An 18,438-nucleotide genomic window follows, 5' to 3' on the forward strand; every position below is an offset into this window, starting at 1 on the left:
CCGTGCCAGTCCTTCGGGAACTGCCATTTTTTTAAAAAAAAAATAATCAAATTTTATTGCTTCCTGCTCATGCACAGAAGCACAATCTCTCAAGGAGATGCTCATGTGTGTTAGATTTTGGCAATTTTTTGCTTCCGTGCCGAAATCTTACATGCCTGGTGATGGGCAGCCCTTCCCTGCTCCAAACTACTCAAAATTTCCACTCCCAGTTCTCAAGAACTGGTCAGAACCTGCTGAATCCCACCTCTGGTACCAGGGCTTTCTAACTGCCTCACTTCTCAGATTCTGGAAACTTTAGAATCTTATTGTTTTAACAAAAAAAGCTGTTGGAATTATGATTACAGGGAAGTAACTGATCTCCTCTCTGAAAATACCCACTGATTAGAAATAAGAGGTCTATTTACAGGCTGAGTAGTTCAGTATGTCTTCATATCTACAATTGTTTCTTAAATATTACATGGCTTTTCCTTTCTACAATATTTTCAATGGTATCCTACACATAAATCTGACTGACATTAGTCCTTGTTTCAGATTGCTGCCTTTATTAGTTTTTGTTTATTTTTGAAAACTCCCAGGCATGACTTTTGTGTATAGAACTGTAATGTAAAAAATGTAGCTTTTACCCCACAGAATTCTGTAATAGCATGTCTGTGGAACCCGTAGGCGAGGAAGCAAAGGAATGTATAAAATGTGGTCTTTCATTCCTCTAATTATTTGCATTTCTCCTAAGGAAAGTGTGTAGAGCAACAGCTGATGGAAAAAAGAACTCTATAAAAATAGTCTTGGTTACCTAGCAAAATGATGAGACAGAATTAGAGCATCTTATGATGCATTGTGCTAGTGTGGATATTGGCAATGGATACTGAATTTTGTCTCCAGAGTTGATCCAGAATGATAGATAAAAATTTCCAGAGTACAACAGACAAGCTAATAAATTAAAACTAAATAACATAAGGTGAAATATGTGGCTAATTGTCTTATAACATGAAAATTAATCTATCAAATTTTATTTACACAAGTTTATTTATAGCCATCATTGTTGGGGAAGATTTTGCAGTAGTTATTCAGATTTCTGCAGATTTATCTGCTAATAAGAACACATTTTCTTCTGTAGAACAGTTAAGAGCAATTTGTTAAATGAAGCTACTTCCATTTAAAATAATGTTGAATAAAGATGTATTTCTTTAATTTATGTCTCATTTCCATAAAAATAGTGTTCATAATGGCTAAAATTAAATACAGATAAAATCACTATTATAACTCCAAATCCACATTGACAATAAGAAAAAAAAACATAGTTAAGTATGCTTTTGAGTTTCCATTACATTTAAAACATCAAAGCCCATCAAATAAAAACACATAATTAGGAAATAAATAACTGCATGCACCAGAATAATACATGCTTCAGCAACAAGTCATTCTTAAAGTCAAAGGCCTGCCTGAGTAGAAATAATTTGCCTGCTAATGAAAGAACTCAAGAGGTGGCAGGAAATTCCAGAATCTCAGATCGGCCACTGAAAAGACTTGTTTTGTGTTTCTGTCTCTCCCAAGGACCCAAAAACCCAGGCAACCCCATAAGGCTTTGTTGCCTTTTGCTATGGCTAACAAAAGCAGAACAAATAATGTAAAGTAGCAGACAATTTAATTTATACATGCATAATGTATGCAGATTGTAGAGCCTGTGCAGAATTTGGATTACTTGCTGGTGCATCGAGTTTGATTATTTGATATTGTAGGATACAGAGTTTACATATTAAAAACTCCATAAGGAGGGTAAGGGAGACATTTGTCCCAAGAGTCAAAATTTTAAGTTCCCCCTTTTAAAACTAATCTTCTTTATTATTGCACACCTTCTGAGCTTCACACAGGTTCCCCCATGAGAAGTTGAGAGGCAGGGACCCCTGCATTCTGCTGTACTGAAGAAGACTAAAGAAGGGAGAATTTATTCAATGGCTGATGACAGGGCAGTTTCCCACATAATAAGAAAACACGGCATTGCTTCTGCAATAAGAAGCTTGCAAAAGGAGGTCCTTGAAATGGTTAGCAGCAAAGGCTAGGCTGATTTCTAGGCAGCAAAGAGCCAGATTGAGCCTTTTCTTGTCATTACAGGCTGCCTCTTTGGGGGGCTGGGTGGGGGGGGAGAGATCTAGGATGGGAAACTTCCTGCCTCCGTTGTTTTAAGAGCATTTTCTTTGCTTTAATTTCAGAATCAGCGCTTCAACAACTGATCACGAAGAAAGAAAAGAAGGGGGGAAATGCTGAAGGATATGGAGACAGATTGGTAGCAGTCTCTCACAGACTCCAGCAATAAGGCAATTGTAATGACAATAAAGAAGCAGACATCAATGCTGGGTGAAATGGTCCTTTAACTTTCATTTAAACACAGTAGCATGGGGTCAAAAAGAGTTTCTAAAACATGGGAGGTGGTGAGTTGAAAACAAGAAAGACAATTCCTTGTTCTGTGCATTTGGACATCCCCATCACCCAAGTCCCTTGGGCATCATATACACACTTGAGACTTGCATCTCAATCTTCCTGCACCACATGATTTTAAGGTTAGAAAGAGATGCTGTCTTTGAGTAACCTCCATAAATGTCCTGTCTTTCTCTAAAATGCTCTATTGTGGTTTTTTTTTTAAAAGCAGGACATTGTTGCCAAGGTGAGCCAGCAGATATCCTCTATGCTAGAATCACTAACAAGCCCAGGTATCCAACTGCATTGCATATTGCCTGCATAAGAAGTGAGAAAAATGCTTAACACACATCTTTTTGCCCAGAAAAGAATCCAGAGAATTAACGGCAGGAATTCTGAAATAGAAAAGGAATTCCAAGATGGTCACCAAGGTGAGACCATTGGCAAGGCAACTTGGTGAATGTTACATTTCCTCTGCCCCTTTCTGAAGCCCTTGTCAATATCAGTTCACTATCACCTCAACAGTTGATCAGGGGTCCCTATCATTCTAGCTGCAGTGGTTGTAGTCCACAAGGAAGAATAAACAATTTCTTCCAACTACTTCCTAAGGTGGCCACTGTCACTGCTTTAAGATATCAGTCAGCTGGCAAGGGATTCATAAACAATTATAGATAAGCAACCAAAGCTGTAGAAATGAAACAAAGGTGCAAAGGTGGCATAGAAATCAAATCAATGAATGAATGAATGAATAAATAAATAAATGTATTATTATTATTATTATTATTATTATTATTATTATTATTATTATTATTATTATTGAAATAACTTGGAACACGGTAGCTAAACTTCAAATCTTTATTTCAGAAGGAGCCTAACTATACGCTGATACAATTACACCCGTACGCGAGTTAGAGCAGAGCGCGTAACACCGGTGGCTCTCTCCTTTTATACTTTCCAGCCCGGCAACAGAAGATGCTTGACAGCGCTACAATTTTGGCGCCAAGCCGCGGCAGCCAATGAAGATCAGGTAAACAACTATTAATACATACAGCTTATTCTGCTTGACAACTCCATAGTTTAAGCTTTTCCCAAGTAACAGAATCTTCTGGACATAACAATTATTATTATTATTACTCACAACAGAGTAAAGGACATATGGCAGCAAGATAGCTACAGCAGGGTTAGTTACCTGCTATCAAAGACAGGCATATTTCGACCTAGTGCGGGATTACAAGCTTGGTGGGAGAGCCTCTACCTCTTTTCTTTCCTAGAACACATGGCTAAAGAAAGCTGTTTGTTCCTTGTTCCATGTTCGGTGCTAGGCAATTGTGAAGGCAGTCACCCTCTCAGCTTTAGGAAGAAGTCAATGGTAAGCCTTGCAGTTGGCAAGAAAATTACAGGGGCTCATTCAGGCCCGGAGTCAAGACTAACTCAAAGGTCGGGTGAGGGAGAGAGAAAGAGAGAGAGATTTTCATAACTTCATCATGTACTTGCATACCGAGATCCCAGAGCAACATGGGAACTGATCTTGGGAGAGTCAAAATCTGAGCAACACGGCCAGATGTCATTGCATTCCTATCCAATGATTGTTCCTGGGCTGTGCTCATAAAGAGATGGGGAAAAGAGATAATAAAATACCCAAGGAATCGAAATATAACGGGGCACAATTTCAGCAAAGATTGGAAGTCATAATAACTGGCCCAAGCCTGAATGATAAAAAAGAAAATAGCTCTTTTGTGTTATGTCAGTTCCAGTCATTCATCTTACTTAAGACTTTTGGAATATTCTCAAGCAGAACAAAGAAGCGAACTGTAACTTTTTAGTTAGCAGACCCTCCCTTGCTTATTAGCCCCTTTCAGAATGACGAACTTCTCACCCGGTAGATTGGTGCAAAGAGAGAAATGTTTACAGTGATGCAAACATGCATGAAAAGAAAAATACCCTAGAGATAAGCTTTCAATTAAAAACCAGGAAGTTAAAAATAGAGTCCAGTAAGGATTTTCTTGCCCTAGAAAATGAGGTCCTTTTCCCCTCCCCCATTTTTTACAACCCAGGTAATGAGATGGCAGAGCTTATTACTGTTTTTTCCCCTTCGTCTGCCTGTTAAGCTTTGTAGTGCATTTGCAGATATTACAAAGGGCTTTAGGAGTGTATTTTAAAGTACCTGACATAAAAGTGTGCTGTATTTCACAAAAATGTCAGTGTTAAGAGAAATAAAATACAGTGATACTTCTTCTTACGAACTTAATTGGTTCTGGGACAAGGTTTGTAAGGTGAAAAGTTTGTAAGATGAAACAATGCTTTCCATAGGAATCAATGGAAAAGTGACTAATGCGTGCAAGCCCAAAACTCACCCCTTTTGCCAGCCGAAGCACCCGTTTTTGTGCTGCTGGGATTCCCCTGAGGCTCCCCTCCATGGGAAACCCCACTTCCAGACTTCCGTGTTTTTGTGATGCTGTTATTTTGCTGAAGCTCCCCTCACTGGGAAACCCCCCCCTCTGGACTTCCGTTGCCAGCAAAGCGCCTGTTTTTGTGCTGCTGGGATTCCCCTGCAGCATCGCAAAAACACGGAAGTCTGGAGGTGGGGTTTCCCATGGAGGGGAGCCTCAGGGGAATCCCAGCAGCACAAAAATGGGTGCTGTGCTGGCAACAGAAGTCCGGAGGTGGGGCATCCCAGTGGCGGCGGCTTGGGTTTGTAAGGCGAAAATAGTTTGGAAGAAGAGGCAAAAAAATCTTAAACCCCGGGTTTGTATCTCAAAAAGTTTGTATGACGAGGGGTTTGTAAGATGAGGTATCACTGTACTTCACTTCAATAAGAATGTCATTTAGGGAAGAGAGGGAAGTTTGACAAGTAAGTGAAAAGTCGAAGAGGAAGCAATCAAAATATGCAAGGAAATTGGACTTTAAGAGCCTTTAAAAAAAAAAAAAAAGAGGGATTCCAGGAAAGGGTATTCTGTCTTTATTGCATAGTGTTTATTGAGATTTTAGTTTTCTACTCAAATACAAAGAGCTACACTAGTAAGTGCATAGAATACTCTCCTTGAATAAGGAAACAAATTAAAGGCAATTATTTATAAAGTCTGGCTCTCCGATTATTTTCTTGTAACAAAACAGGGGATAGTCTTAGCTAGGGGCTAGCAAAATTATTCTGCTGAATTTAAGCAGTATTTTTGTTTAATTACTTTTGTCATTTGTTTTGTCTTCAGACACCCTGTCAAGTTCTCTTCTTGTGAATTTCATACCAAATCTAGGGATATGAAATAAATGTATTTCTTAAGCATCATTAGGAAAATGCATGCTGTTTTATCCTGAACCTCTTTATTCTGCCACACTGACATTAAACGGTCACTCTGTTTGAACTAGAACACAGTTTGACTGTTCCAAAATTTCAAGAGAAGTTTCTTTTGAATACGCAAAGCCTCTGAAAACACACAACCACAATCTGAGCTGATTCAAGAGCTTTCATACAAAATTTCAGCACTATATGTTATTTTGATTTATAAAACTATCTAAATCATCCTTTGCCAACATAGCCCCTTTTAAATTGCTTGGTGTTAATGGAAATGGAAACCTAATCCGTATGGAGAGACTTAGGTTGGCAAAGCTTCACAGAAGGATGTTTTTCCTGCACTACTGGTAGTCCTTGACTTACAACAGTTCATTTAATGAATGTTCAAAGTTACAATGGCACTGACCTATGACCTTTTTCACCCTTATGACCTTTGCAACACCACCATGGTCAGATGATCATGAATTCAGATGCTTGAGAATTGACTCCTATTTTTTAAAGTTGCACTGTGCCGGGGTCATGCGATCAAATCCCCTTTTACGACTTTTTGGCCATAGTCTATGGACAAGCCAGATTCATTTAATGACCATTTGACTAATTTAACAACGACAGTGATTTATTTAACAACTATGACAAGAAACATTGTATAACAGGGTAAAACTCGTGTTAACAAATGTCTTGCTTAAGCAATATAAATTTTGGGCTCAGCTGTGGTTATAAGGTATGGTCTACCGGTTATTTCTTGGCTCTTTCTGGAGAATGCCAAAAACAATGCCAAAAAAATTGATTTAGAAGGGTGGCTAGGTCCATACCTCAAAACCCAAAATGGCTTATTTGAAATGTTTTATTAGCTTCAATTTTCAAATTCAAAGTAGTGAGCTATCAATTATTGAATCAGTTTTTGTCCTTAACCTTAATTCTGTACCCCTTACTTCCTTTAAAAATCTGATCAGATGCTAACCTATATTCTAGTCCTTTTTTTTTAAAGGCAAGGGGTGTCAAACTCAAGGCCCACAGGTCACATCAGGCCCGCAGGGTACTTAGATCTGGAGAGGCCTGGAAAGAGCAAAGGACTGGTCCTTGGTGCCTCTGGTAGTAAAAAGCAGAGCCTGGGGGACAGCGCAGCCCTCACACCCCATTTTCATCCTGGACAGTCTCTGGCAGCACTCCCCCCTCCCCCACCCGTGTCCTGTTTTGCCTGGCAGAGGGTGATCAGCACTAAAAACAAAAGGAGAATTGAGCATGCAAGAAGGGGCATGAAAGGGAAAAAGGAGAGATAAAAAGAAAAAGAAAAAAGAAGAAAAGATGGGAAGAGAACAAGGAAGGAAAAATAAGGAAAGAGGGAAAGAAAGAAGAAATTGGAAGGAAGAAGGAAGGAGAAAGAAGGGAGGGAGGGAAGGAAGGGGGAGAAGGAAGGAAGGAAGCAAGGGAGATTGTAATGAGAGGGAGGGAGGGTCTTGGGGAAGTCCTGCCTTAGCACTTGGACACAACAGGTGTCCCCCCCCAAAGCCAGTCCTGTGTCACGTCCACCATGGCCACGTCCACCTTAGCCATGCCCACCCCCAGCTCTCCGAGGTCAAACACAATGTGGACCTCAATGAAATTGAGTTTGACACCCTTGCTTTAAGGCATAAAAGATGGCAAAATACCAGACAAATCATAAGGTGGCACATTTAATGTTAAGAAAATTGCCACTTCAGGAGATGAAATTGTTGGATTTTCTTTTCATGATCAGATGCTTAACCCGGTTGAAGACTTCACAATATTCTGAAAACATTTTGGTTAAGTAGTTTTGCTTTCTCCTTGAATTACATGCCAGTGTTTACTTTATTATTATACTCTATTTGCTTTGTTAAATATTACTTCATCCAAAACATGTGCTTAATAAACAGTGTGCAGCATTGGAGAATGTTTTCTGTTTGCCCCCTTTATTTAGCATTCAGTTACATATAGTTTACAATGTATACAAGGGGCAGTATATACAAGATGCAGTAGCTTAAAAAACCCCATTCCAATAGTTAAGATACAGCATGGAGACTGTAATTCAGTGGGTAAGTAGCTTCCATGTTTTCCAACATATTCTTAATCTGGGCAGTTGTTGGTAGTTATTGTTGCTAATACAGGCCCTAGTTGTAGGCAGTAATTAACGACTTTTGCTACAACTCTTGATCTCTCCTGGATAATGTCAGCATTTCAAATAACATCCGAGAAATAAATCAGAGTCCAGACTTTGGCTTTCTTCCAAGTTCCAATTTATTGACAGAGTCATGTTGGTTATGAATATAGTCCCCAGACCATGATGACCCATGGATTCATAATCAGACTGAATTACAGTAATGCATTGTATGGATGAGAAACTGTTCTTTGTGAACTGCCACCAAGTATGGTAGCTATGTGCCATGGACATAAATCAAATGGATATATTAGCTGCCCTCCCTTTTGGGAAGGTGGTGCCTTCAAGTGTCATGGCAACTACATGGTCAAAAATATACTCACATTGGGGAATTTTCTGTGAACACTTTGCTTGCCAGTATTGTTAGCTGCCCATTGTAACTTACCAACATTTTATCATTATTTTTAAGTGATTGCTTTTATTCTATTTTGTCATCTTATTATAAACCATGTTGATATTTGCAGTTAAAAATTATAAATGATACAGAGATACAAGTTTTGACAGGAGAGTAACTACTCCAGCTCCTTAACAGCACTAATGCCAGTACATCATAATCATATAATTCTGGATGACTAAACGATAACCAAGATATATAAAAAACAGTAACTCTTTGCTAGTAAAAATTGTCTATTGGGTGGAATTATAATCTTGGAAAAGTTTTGGGGATGCATGTCACACACCTTAACACACTCACTCCCACACCAAAACCTTCCTTTCTTTACCTGGTTGGTAGTTACTTTCATGAATGGAAGCAAATATACTGGTCCTAGGATAATGTTGCAGAATCCAATCCGAATCAGGCCCTGGGATCACTGGTTTAATCTTCTGAGCTTTTGGACTCATGCTGGACCCCATCCTTATAGAACGTTTACCAGAATGTGTGCATTGGGCTATTCTAGGCATCATAATTTATGTGGTGCCTGGTTGTGTGTGGCTTCTTATAGGTTGATTGGCATGTTGATGGCTGGCTATTAAGTCATTGGCTGTTGTTTCCTTGTGCTGCCAAGTCCTTGGCTCCTAAGTACCTGACACCCTGATGATAAATCAGCACTCCTATTGGCAGTCAAGGAGCATGTTTCCCAGGCTTCAATAATTTCTCTGGCTATCTTTGTACTTGCTCGGCCAATGACCTTAGTTACTTAGTTGGTAGTTACAATTGCTTCTGGAATCAGACCCTCTTCAAATAGTCACTTATGACTTAGTCATCTTTATTGGACTATTGCAAGGTACAGGGGGAGATGTTTTGATAACCATATTTATTCCAGAATTCAGTAGCATAAGAAGTTATGGGTGCTTCCCAATTTGTTTGGATAACACCACCATATTGAGAGTTATGGTTTGCAAGTTACCTGCAGCTGACCTGGAACAATTCGAGATGGTGATAATCTTTAAAGCCTCCCATGGTTCAGAACCACAATTATCTTCTTCTTGATATCATTTTCTCTTGATATCATTTTCATGTTCAATAACATCCAGTTAGGGTGGACTCATTCTATGTCCTTTTGCTCAGGATTTCTCATCTTCAGAGATCCTGGAGACAAGCTTCCTCAGTCATTTCCTCCCTGAACATCCATATTGATTCCTCCCTCTGGCTATTTTAGAAGAACTTCAGAACTGAAATGGTATGAACTGTTTCTCTAGTAGTGGAAGTTTTCCTTTGCTTGGTGATGGTTGTTGACTATTCCTTGCACTGTTTATTGGCATACATTGTTATTTATTCAATGTGCATTATGTTTTTAGCTGCATTTGTTATGTTTTGAATATATATCAGTTCAGATCAGGTTCAACTAGAATAGCATATATATTTACAGACCCCTCACATCCTAGGCACAAACTGTTTTAACTCCTACCCTCCAAACGACGATATGGAGCACCACACACCAGGACAATTAAATCTGTCCATTGATCTGAAGTCCTACTCTGCTCTTCAGACGTGGGCTATTCTCCACTTCCTGGAGCCTTTGAGGTCTTCATGGGCCAACTCAGGAAGCTCAAACTGCCCAAGAGGTTGCTAATATAGTTCTACAGAGGAATTTTTAACTCTGTCATCTGCACCTTTATAGTTGTGGTTCAGTTCTGCAACTCAACTCAACTCAACAAGACAGAGACTTCAGAGGATAATCAGAACTGCAGAAAAAGCAATTACTGCCAACCCGCCTTCCATTGAGGACCTTTTTGCAAGAGTCAAAAAGAGGGCCATGAAAATATTTACAGATCTCTCACATCCTGGACATAAAGTGTTTCAACTCCTACCCTCAAAACGATGCTATAGAGCACCACACATCAGAATAACTAGACACAAGAACATTTTTCCCCAAATGCCATCATTTTGCCAAACAAATAATTCCCTCAAAACTGTCAAACTAAGTCTGCACTACTATTAATCTTCTCCTCATTCCTATCACCCATCTCCTCCCACTAATGACTCTGTGACTGTAACTTTATTGCTTCTATCCTTATAATTAATATTGAATGATTCCTAATATGATTTGATTACTTATTTGTACCTGGACTATCATTAAGTGCTGTACCTTATGATTCTCGACAAACCTTTCTTTCATGTACACTTATAGAAAGTATATGCACCAAGGCAAATTCATTGTGTGTCCAATCACACTTAGGCCATAAAAACTTCTATTCTAATTCTAATTCTATTCTAATTCTATTTTAATCTAATTTATGCTAATCTAATTTTATGCTAATCTAACCCTACGCTAATCTAATCCTACCCTATCGGTGAAAGGCTCCTAGGGAGACAGTCAGGTATGCAGAACCGGTAGAAAAAATTTAGTCAGGTATGTAGAACCGATAGAAAAATTTTGATTTCCCCCCTTTTTTTCCCTTCTGGGCTCTGGGTGTTTTTCCTATCACAGTAAATGAGGTTGAATGTGTATAATTTTAGAAGAGCTGTGCATGTGTGTGTGTGTGTGTACATACACAGTTTAAATAATACATAATGTATATTTTTGTGTGCCTGTGCGTATTATGTATGTACACAAAGGACATATATACATATCGTATATTTTGGATGTTCAGTAATAGTAAATTGATAGGGAAATTGTATCTCTTTAAGGCAAGGAGAGGCAGGCACCCTAACTCAAACCCTTGTAATGAGTGACATCAAGTTGGCCACCTTTTAAAAACCAAACCCTTGTAATGAGTGATGGCAAGTTGGCCACCTCACATGACCTTTATGCTACCCCACCTGGTCACATGGCTGGCAAATCACACCCACAAAATTAGCCACACCCACAGTGTGGTAGAATTTTTTTTTGCAGCCCTTCACTGTATCCTATCCTATTTAAATCCAGTAAAATATCCAACAGTACATCTACAGCAACTTCTATTGTGTGATATGCCAGCATCACCTCTATGTTGTAGCCAGGAGGAATGAATCCTTTGCTCCCCTCCAGTGGTTATTAGGTTGATCAGTTGATCACCATTTTGATAAATATACCCCAAATTTTATGGAGAACTGCTTTTTGAAACAGATAATGGCAGGAATACGATCTCTTGAAAGTGTGTTCACCCCTCGCTCTAACTTATGGTTACTGAACCATGACTTACTGAATTAATCAAATTGCCTGAGTTTGCATAACACACTGAACCATAAACTAACCACACGGGCTGAGCTTGCACAATTCACTGAACCACGAAACTAGACAGCTTCTTTCAGGTGAATGTATGTAAAGCCAGCGGCAGCATTACAGAGACAGTTGACCAGGCACTTGGCAACCTTTGAGTAAAAGTTTTTACTGTTGTTTTTCAAATTGGATAGGAGATTGTGTGCACAAAACGGCGTAGCATTGTAAAGTATGGAGAAGTAATTACATGGTACTTAAGTCTCTCTGTTATTCATTGGGCTTCCCTCACTTCCCGTCCCGCCCCCTTCCAGAAAAACTTTAGGAAAGTCGATGTCATCCAGGCTAACCATTTATGGGAAAACTGTTAAGATATTTATGTAAAATGAAAGACACAAAGAGGCCAGTTTTTTTAAAAAACGGTAGCAAATGGATTCAGGCGCTATATTGTAACATTTTCAAACCCCTTGATCGGGGATTTACGTTCCCACGGTTTTTGCTTTCCTTTTCGCTCCTCTCCCCTCCATCTCCGGGCTGTCCAATACTCGAAGCGCCTATTCTTAACTTGAAACCTTCGCTACACTTTTAGCGTTTCCCGTTATCCTCTTTCTTGGGAGCCGAGCCGACTCTGCAAGAGAGAGCGCGGAGCGGAGTCCGCCTACGCTCCCCTTCCTACGAGGCAGCGCGTCCCAACTCCCGAGCCGCGCTCCTCGGGGCGCTACAAGGTCAACCGCGCGCGGCAGGGGGATGCGGCTCCATCCCGGGTAGACTGGACTTAGAAGGAAAGTCCGGCGGAGTTCAGGGAATCTTGACCCCACGTAACGGGAAGGACGGCGCACTTCCCGCTTAGATTGCAAGTTTGTAGCCAGCAAGGGCGCCAAGCCGCGGGGGATGCTTAACTTCTTTCCCGGACTCGCTAAGTGTTCCTCCCTCTACTTCCCTCCCCCGATTGCTGCGTGAGCTCCGGCTGCCTTTTACAGCTGTACGGATCCAAAGGAGGACCCGCATTAAACAGTGAAATAAGTGAGCCCCGACCATCTAAGGAAATGGTGCTCATCATCATCATCCTCACTGTCCATCCCTAAGTCCGCAGCCCTTGTTTGCCGGCCAGAGGTCTCCTTGCTTTTATCCCCCTACTCCAGCTTGCGGCCGTTTATTCTCCTTGTCATGCAAAAGACAGGCTGGCTGCCCTGCGAAGCCATCCCTTGGAAATTTGCATGAGCCCGAACTCGGCTACCGCGCCACCTAGCCCTCTCCGACAGCCTGGGCGCGCAGCAGCGAGCCCTGCCCGCTTATATAGTTCTCTAAAAATAGCTCCCCTTACACTGCCTTATAAGGCGGCAGTCGGACGAAAGCCTCCGCCAATCCCTCCGGCCCTTCCGTGGTCTGGCCCCGCCCCTCTCCCTCCAGGAAGGCCGCGATTGGGCCTCAGTGACTTCATGAGCGGCCCTTACTTCCCTCCCCCTATTTACCTTACATGGTCACGCGCTGCCTTAATGGACGGTTTCCTCTGAAGAGCCCACGACTGCGCGGAAAAGGGACGCGGGAGGGGGAGAGTGGAGGGGGGGAGAGAGAGCGGGAGCGCGCCCGGGAAGCGCGCGCGCGCCCAGGAGAAAAATGCAACCCCCCACAATAAAGAGCAAAGATTGCATTCAGCAGCGAGCAGCAATGCAGAAATAGATGGCAGTCTCGTGTCAGTGAGTTTGCATTCTCACTCCCCCCCCCCCCCGCACTTCTCTGGTCCAAGCGCTGGAGTCAGCAACAGAGCCCTTGAAGGCAATTGCTTTTTACTACAAGTGGAGAAGTTCCTCCCTCTCGGTTGCCCGGCTGACGGCTCGCCTTGTACATGTTTGGGTGCATTTCCCCCCTTTCTTACTGGGTTGTTGATGGGGGGGTCTTTTCCTTTTTTTTTCTTCCTTCCTTCCTCCACTCTTGTTCCTGCCTTGATATTTTTCCCCCTCCCCTATCTTTGAAAGTGTGACTACAAATATTCTCTGGTCTCTCTCTCTCTCCGAAACAAAAGCAAAACGAGAGAAAAAGGACGTCTGGATTGATTACGCCTAAGACTTTTTCTCCCCCTCCTTTTTTAATGAACAGAACTAAAACCCCGTCACGAAATTTCAAACACAAATCTAAAAGGAAAAGGTTGTGGTTCGGTTTTTTGCTCAGCGGCGGCAGCGGCAGCGGCAGCAGCAGCAGCAACAACATGGATGTGTTGGCTAGTTATAGTATATTCCAGGAACTGCAGCTTGTCCACGACACCGGGTACTTCTCAGCTTTGCCATCCTTGGAGGAGAACTGGCAGCAGGTGAACCATTTACCTTACTCCTGTAAATCTCTTAAATGCGGGCGTTGGTGAATTCAAAGCCTCTCTTTTTGCTTTTCTTTCTCATTTTCTCATCTTGGTTACTCTCCCCTTCTTTTAAAATAAGCTACACTGTTACAGTTTCATTAACAAAGCGATGTAGTTGAAAGCTGCTTGCATTAAATCCGAGAGCAAAAAGAAGAAAAAGAAATAAGGGAACGTCCTGAGGTCTGGCGGAAGTTATTTGGAGGTCTTTTAGCATTATATTTCGAGTTCATTTTTAAAAAAGAAATAAAGTATTTCCCTCCCCCCCTTTTTTTCCTTTGTGAATAAGGAGCAATCACTTTTAACTGGTGCTGACAACTGACAACTGATAGAAATGGAATGATGTGTTCTCCCTCTTTTACAAAGTAATTGATGCATAAGTATAAGCCAGCTTTTAACCAAAAGTAGTCTGTAGGAACATGTTGTGTTAACAATAATCTGGGCTTCTGCTTATTTTTATTTATTTATTTTTAAAACTTGCGCGGGCGATACTGGTTTAAGAACAATGCCATCCAAGCTTATTTCTGCACATTCAACAGAGAGAACTCGGACACTGGAAGAGTTAAGAAATATTACCAAAAACGGAAATTGGGTAATGAGGTTAGAACTGTGCTGGTAGACAATACTGTCAGGAGAAGTGGGAATCTAGAGAGAAATCAGAGAGTTTAACAAACCTTTGATTAGCCCAACTATTGAGATGAGGAAAGGGAATGCTTAGCTGTCTAACTATCAGCTGGCAAAATGAAATGTAGCTGGAGAGACAGCCCTTCCAAGAGACTCCTCGTTAGGGGCAAGATGACATCTAAGGTGATAGTATGAGTTTTATGGCTGGGCTTGATTAATGATTTCTTGGTATTCTGAAAACTCCTGCCGTCAGAGAGAGAGTGTGTGAGGGATCAGAGGAAACCTGGCCTGTGAAGTTAACAAGACAAGGGACATGCGCCATGTGGTAGTCATGCAACTTCTATGTCCATGACTGATACAGCAAGTCATTATCTTGCTCACCCCATATTTTATTCTCCTGTGGTCTAAACTTCATTAACTCGGTTCTGGAAAGGGAGCATTGAAGTGCCTGGGATCTTACTGCTCTGGAATGGCTGAACATTAAAATTTAATGTATAGCCCCAGGTTTCTTTTCGAATGTATGCTTTAAAAAAAAACATGGTGGAAGCACTTCAAGTCCTCTTGGTTGTGAAAGGCAGAAGCCTCATGCACAATGGTGGAAGAGTCACATCTGGTTTTCTTTATGGTTCCCCTTTCGGCAGCTGATCCAGTTGAAGTGGCAAATAATTCTTGCCTTAACAATTCTTCCAGTTGCTTCCCAGCAGTGGCCTTGCTGTTGCATCAGTTGCATATTAATAACAATCTAGACCCTTCCAGGCAAGATAATCTGTTGGCACATCCCGCATGCCTAACATAGATTTTGTCTGTGGAGATTATTCTACTATAGAAAAAGGAAACTGCTTGCATTGTTTTTTTCAATATAAAAGCATTCTGCCTGCAAATCAAAGTGGGCACGGTTTTTTAAATACCAATTTAAGCTTTGGGGAGCATTTTGGGGGGAGGGGATTAAATCTTGGTTACCATGTGAACAAGTTACATTCAAGAAACTTGACATTTATGTAGTCAATGTGTAGAGCACTCTGTTCACATGTCCCTGTATTAAAAAAAAGTCCCTAAGATAATCAGTTTTACCTTCCTATTGTGTGTGTTGGAGGAGGAGCTGACTAGTAGCATCCTGCTCTTAAAGCTGCCTGATGAGGTGGCTGAGACTTAAATTGTTTTAATGGATATACTTTCTTGTATCTTTTTAGGCCACTTTATGTTTCTTAAGGTTGCTGCTTTAAGGTGGCTTATAAATCTTAAAAGCAAATGAATAAAAATTATCCCCAATATAGTGAATGTATATATGTCTCCTCATAAGAAATTCCAATTGCATCCCAATCCCATAGAGCCTTGTTCCAAGTATAAGGGTATAAACCTCAGTCAAGCTCTGCTTAAATGGGACAAGGAAGACAGTGAATGGAAAGTGTCTTGAAACAATGAGCATGAATTCACTTACATTAAATTGATTTTTCAAAGGATATATTTTGATTTTTCACTCTATTCCAATTCTAGACATTGTGATTTCTTGAAATACACTTATGATTACAAAGATGATTAAGTTTCAGTTATAATTTGTTGAAGCACTATTATAGAGTCAGTATTTGCTTCTAAAAATGGGTTTGCTAGCTTTGGGAAGCAGCAGAAAATAGCCCTAGGAATGTTAGACCCCCACTCATTTTTTTAAAAAAAATATGTGTTCAGTCCTATTGAAATGCCATCTAGCAAAATATTAGTAAAACATCTGGGAGACATTGCAAATGAAAGAAGAGCAAGAAGGCTCGATTTGCTTCTCCTTCCCCTTTGTCCGATCACAGCAACATTTGAGAAATCTGCTCCAGTGTCTGAGTAAGTAGCATTGGCAATGGATTCCAGATACATTTTGTTCAAAGCACAATTCTTTCTCTTTTCCCCATCCCCCATTCTGTCTGCTTCTCCTCTGAATTCCTAAACAAGGCAAAGATACAGCTCTGTTGAACAGACTACTTACATTGATGACTTCAGCAATTTGGAACTTCTCACTCAGATGAAATCCTTAAGATGGAATAGTATAATATCCTAAGGACGATCTACCAGGAAAACCACATTTACATGGATGTTACAAAATAACTGATATTACTCATATGCCAACATGCCTTTAGATTTCCAAGGAACCGCATTATGAAAGCACTAATGGCATACGCTTCAACCAAGTTGGGCATTTTAGTTACAGGATAAAGTTACTTAAACATCTCCACTGAATTCAGTGGGATTTCATGGTCCTTCACTTCCATTGGTACTATGTGAAACTAGGTTTTATTGCTTTCAATGGAAGACTTTTTGATGTTTCTGCATGTATTTTGGTGTGAGTGACAGCTGCAGAAAACTATTATAGTAACATGGTGTTGCTTTAGTAGCCTTCCTTCCTGCCTTTATCTTGGTCTATGGTTTTGTGACTGATGAATTCAGAACAGGAAAAGTTGCATGTAGTTGGCAAGTGTCATAAACGAAAAACCTACTGTACTGAGTGTAGCAGTAACTCATCCCAGTTGCTATTCACTTGCTGCCATTCATTGTCCTCGTTGTCCTCCTTCCCTGGTGCTGTAGGAAGAGGAAGTTGTTGAATTAGCTGCATGGAAAATTACAAAGAAGTTCCTACAGAGGTCAGAGTTTTTGGAGAAAAGACCATGTTGCTCTTAGGTCAAAGAAATATGGCAAGTACCGTTGCAGCATGTCTGCATCCTTTGGTATCAGTGTTAATAGGCATATGGCTAGAAATGCTCGATTAGAAAATTAAAGGGTCCTAGAAATGAAACGACATGGCCATTGTAGTGCAGCATTCTTAGCATTAAAATGAGCAAGGTGACTCTCGATATATGTGCCATTTTAAACTGCTTTGGTGATAGCCAAAGTGTCTGTTATTCCCCACCTTCCCATGCTTGAAATCTCATGGATACTCCTTGCCTTACAACCATTCATTTAGTGACTGTTTGAAATTACAGCGGCCCTGAAAAAGGTGACTTACGACCGTGACTGCATCTCCATTCAGAAGACTGGCATGTATTTATGACAGTTGCAGTGTCCCTGGGTCATGGGATCACCTTTTGTGACCCTCTCACAAGCTAAGTCAATGGGAAAGCCCGATTCACTTAACAGCTGGGTTACTGACTTGTCAACTGCAGTGGTTCATTAACAACTGTGGCAAGAAAGGTCATAAAATGGGGCAAAACTCAACAACTGCCTTGCTTAGCAATGGACATTTTGGGATTGTGGTTACATGTTGAGGACTACCTGTACCATCTAGACAAATCTCCCCATAGACATACATTTGATAGCCCAAGACAAATAATTCTGCCTCCATATATCACATATCCTGGGCTGCTGGAAAAGAGCTCTTCATACAGTTTTTCACAGTGTTATGTTATAGTACTGTGCAGAATTTCAGTATAGTTTTACAACAGGGACATAAGTGAGGCAGGGAAGGGAGTTATCACTGGTTGGAATATTCCACCCAGATGTTATTTGGATGGAGAGACTATTAGGATTTAAAATGAACCTGTATGGAAAAATAGTTAATAGACTGGAGAGGCTTTGGTTGGGGGTTTTTTTTGGGGGGGGCAACTGTTTGTTACATTACTTACTTTAGGCTTACCACACAGCTTGGCTATGTCCTTCATGACTAGAAAAATTAAGATCCAGACTAAGAATATACTTAAGCAAAAGCCGGAAATGACTAGAAATGATGACTGGAATCTGAAGTTATTGCTTGCAATGGCTTGAGACCTAGAAGAAATAAGTTATATCTTGTCCGTTTACATATATTTACCATCTGGACTCAGGGCAGATCTTATGAACCCCATATGGTAGTTTAGCTTAGAATGCTATTTATTGAACCTATATGTTTAGAGTTGAGCATATATAGTTATGCTGTCTGTCTCCTTTCACATATATTTTCCAGTCAAAATGCTGTCCCCTTCTCATGGATACTGGGTATTGTGAAACAGAAATTAATTTCCTTTGTACACATTGCTTACACTCTTGTCTGTGGATC

The 18,438-nt window shown here is 40.6% G+C and overlaps 1 protein-coding gene across 2 annotated transcripts in view; it reads left to right on the plus strand.

Moving 5' to 3' along the window:
• The first annotated feature begins 12,972 nt into the window (after positions 1-12,972).
• The window catches only part of KLF7 (KLF transcription factor 7), an 84,339-nt gene continuing 78,873 nt past the window's right edge, over positions 12,973-18,438 (plus strand). Inside the window, exons 1-2 of one of the 2 annotated variants that reach the window (XM_070731972.1) lie at positions 12,973-13,148; positions 13,553-13,763. In XM_070731972.1, the coding sequence (XP_070588073.1) occupies positions 13,662-13,763 (102 nt within the window). In that variant the 5' untranslated portion in view covers positions 12,973-13,148; positions 13,553-13,661. Of the gene's footprint in view, positions 13,153-13,552; positions 13,764-18,438 lie in introns of both variants that reach the window. The other variant, XM_070731971.1, reaches the window with a different exon arrangement.

Source organism: Erythrolamprus reginae, chromosome 1, assembly GCF_031021105.1.
Source record: "Erythrolamprus reginae isolate rEryReg1 chromosome 1, rEryReg1.hap1, whole genome shotgun sequence".
NCBI lineage: Eukaryota > Metazoa > Chordata > Lepidosauria > Squamata > Dipsadidae > Erythrolamprus > Erythrolamprus reginae.